This window comes from Poecilia formosa, unplaced genomic scaffold, assembly GCF_000485575.1.
Source record: "Poecilia formosa unplaced genomic scaffold, Poecilia_formosa-5.1.2 Scaffold514, whole genome shotgun sequence".
In the NCBI taxonomy this organism is placed as follows: domain Eukaryota; kingdom Metazoa; phylum Chordata; class Actinopteri; order Cyprinodontiformes; family Poeciliidae; genus Poecilia; species Poecilia formosa.
In genome coordinates this window covers 162,556-165,245 of record NW_006800453.1, presented here as the reverse complement: position 1 = coordinate 165,245, position 2,690 = coordinate 162,556, and the positions used below count along the sequence as shown (strand labels likewise).

Below are 2,690 nucleotides of genomic sequence, written 5' to 3'. Positions count from 1 at the left end.
TTTAACTTACATGTTTCGAATTTTATTTAAACGATTATACGTACAATCCAGTGAGTTACTTTTTAATAAGTGAATTTGTTGCCCTCACTAAGCAACTAGCGCGCGGGAAAACGTCCAAAGCATGTCGCAATGGATTTAAACCTGACTTTAAAATCCCCACCTTTCCGAATTCAGTGAAGGCAGCACCAGTCACGCTCCACTGCGCAGACTCGAAACACTTTCGTACGAGCGGTAACTTCACAGAAAACCTTGTTCGCTCCTCCGCCTGTCGCCCACCTCATCATCATCATCATCATCATCATCATCATCATCATCATCAGCCGCAGCAGCAGCAGCAGCTGAAGCATCATCGGCAGCAGGATCAGTGTGATGAGGCAGCGGAGGAGGGAGACCTTTCTGCTCTGAGACTCTGGATCAGCCCGCAGACAGGTAGGAGCGTTTCTTCTTGCCATTAAATTTTATATTTTTTTTTTTTTTTTTTCAGGTTCTTTTTATTGGTTTTTTAAAAATTAAAACCAGGAAAAAAAATGTTGACATGAAAATTTTTTAAGGGGGATTTGAGTGTTTCCGCACGTAGTGGAGCTCTTTCTAACAGCATCTACCTGTTGTGTAGGGAGTTAGTTTAAACTTATGCTAAAACAGCCAGTCTAGACATTTATGTAACATTTCTTTTCTTTTTTTTTCCAAGTTACGTGCATGCTTTGCAGAAATATAAGCTTCTGTGCCGCTGAAATATCAGGGGACTGGTGAACTGGGGCAACAAGCAGGAGGAATCAAACTGAACTTCAGCTGGAGGACAGCAGTGAGGCAGCGAGGCGTTTCACAGAAACAGGAAACGGCGCTCCTGTTTTTGGGCGCCGCGAAGAAATTTTCTTTTGGGCCCCAAATCTCACAGGATTTAGGGGGGAAAGTGGCATTTTGAGACGGCTTTTCTGTTTTAAAGGGACAGTTCTGCATTCTTGAAATTAGATTGCAGGCAGCATGCAGTGCTACTTCCGGTTGGCAGATTCTCTGTAGTTCTCTGGGCAGTTTTTATTTGTTTGCGCGTCTGTTGGCTTTTTAATTTTTATGTCTTTATTTTTTTCAGTACTCCTGCTTCCTCCGTCAGTCTGGAAACACGACTGTTAGGTTGATAGGTCTCTTTAAATCGTTGCTAGTGGTGAGTGTGTGTAGGGTTGTGTGTCTCTGTTCTTTCTACCTGGTGGACTACCTGGTGTAGTTTTGGACATTAATAAAGTGTCTCATTTATTTATTTGATCTCACGCTATTCAAACTCTGTTGGTGTCTTCATTTAGTACAAATCCAAGTTATTTGGTCCAGTCCAAAACAGGCCATGTTTGTAGTCGATTTCTACTTTTTCAGACAGTTCCAGTCCCAGAAACATTCAGGTGATTCATGTTAACTTTATTTTGTGAACCTTTAAAATGACGGCTGCACTGATTGGCAGTTTTCTGGCCGATCAATGTCTGACCCCATCGATTCCAATTTTTGACCAATTTAGTAAATTTTTTTTGACAGAAAAGTTACTAAGTAAAGCAACAAAGTTACTATATTTAGTAAACGTGTTAACAGATGTGACCTGGTGACCTGGTTTGTCACCCAGTCCACTCACTGCAGATCAAAAGGAGACCAGGGCCGATTTGTAGACCTCTGCAGAGGAAGATCGGTGGATGCGATTGGTTTCTCATGTAAGTATCAACCATTTACCGAACTCCCCCCCCCCCCCCCAAAAAAAATATATATTTACCGGTGCAGCCGTATGTCTGCAATGATGAATGAATTATTTATAAAAGGAAATGGAAACTGGAGGTAGTAACTGGTAACAGAACCAAACTTTTACGGTAAAGAATAACTATCTTATGAAGATTTCCAAAAGAACTAAATTTTTATGCTTTAAGTGAGAACAATAGTGCTTTGAATAAAAAAAATCCCTTTTTATGATATTTCTCTTATTCTGTTTTTGCTATTTAGTCCTACTTAGATGTTTCAAATGATCAAATTCAGTTCAACTCAGTTTATTCATGAGGAGCCAATTCACAACAGATGTTGTCTTGAGACGTTTTACAAGAAAAATGTATTTCAATTCAATCACACATACAGTCCAAATGATCCCAGTTATCAAATATTAAGCTCAGTTATGAATTCATATTAGGTTAATTCACAAAATAACCTCAGTAAATGCAAAACGTAGTTTTCAAATAAGAATTTTGGTTATTAAGGGAAGAAGAGCCTGTAAAATAACAGTCGTTCCTCATGTTAAATCCTGAGCTGGTTGTTATTAGCAACATTTCATTTTGTGGAAAACTGAGAACTGCAGGAAAGAGAACTCCTTTCAGCTGATCATGTGTAACAGTGACAGTGAGTTCCATTATCCATTTTGCATTTTGAACCTTGTATAATATCATTTTTTATCGATATCTAAATGCCTCACTGGGGACACACATAGTGACTCGTCTCAGGCTAAAATATTTAATATCTGTTCCTACTGGAAGCTTGTCTCTACTCAAATAAACTAATAAGGTCGAATTCAGCAATGAAAAAAGAAAAAAAAAAGGTTAAAATTGGGATTCATGGGAGAGTTGTAAGGCAAAAACCATCCATCCATCCATCCATCCATCCATCCATCCATCCATCCATCCATCCATCCATCCATCCATCCATCCATCCATCCATCCATCCATCCATCCATC

At 39.3% G+C, this 2,690-nt stretch overlaps 1 protein-coding gene across 4 annotated transcripts in view; it reads left to right on the top strand.

The window, feature by feature from the left end:
• The first annotated feature begins 207 nt into the window (after nt 1-207).
• The window catches only part of LOC103129104 (protein LBH-like), a 15,363-nt gene continuing 12,880 nt past the window's right edge, over nt 208-2,690 (top strand). The window contains exons 1-2 of one of the 4 annotated variants that reach the window (XM_016664824.1): nt 208-429; nt 1,604-1,688. In XM_016664824.1, coding sequence (XP_016520310.1) covers nt 1,687-1,688 — 2 coding nt within the window. In that variant the 5' untranslated portion in view covers nt 208-429; nt 1,604-1,686. Of the gene's footprint in view, nt 430-1,572; nt 1,689-2,690 lie in introns of all 4 variants that reach the window. The other 3 variants (XM_016664822.1, XM_016664823.1, XM_007540068.2) reach the window with 3 other exon arrangements.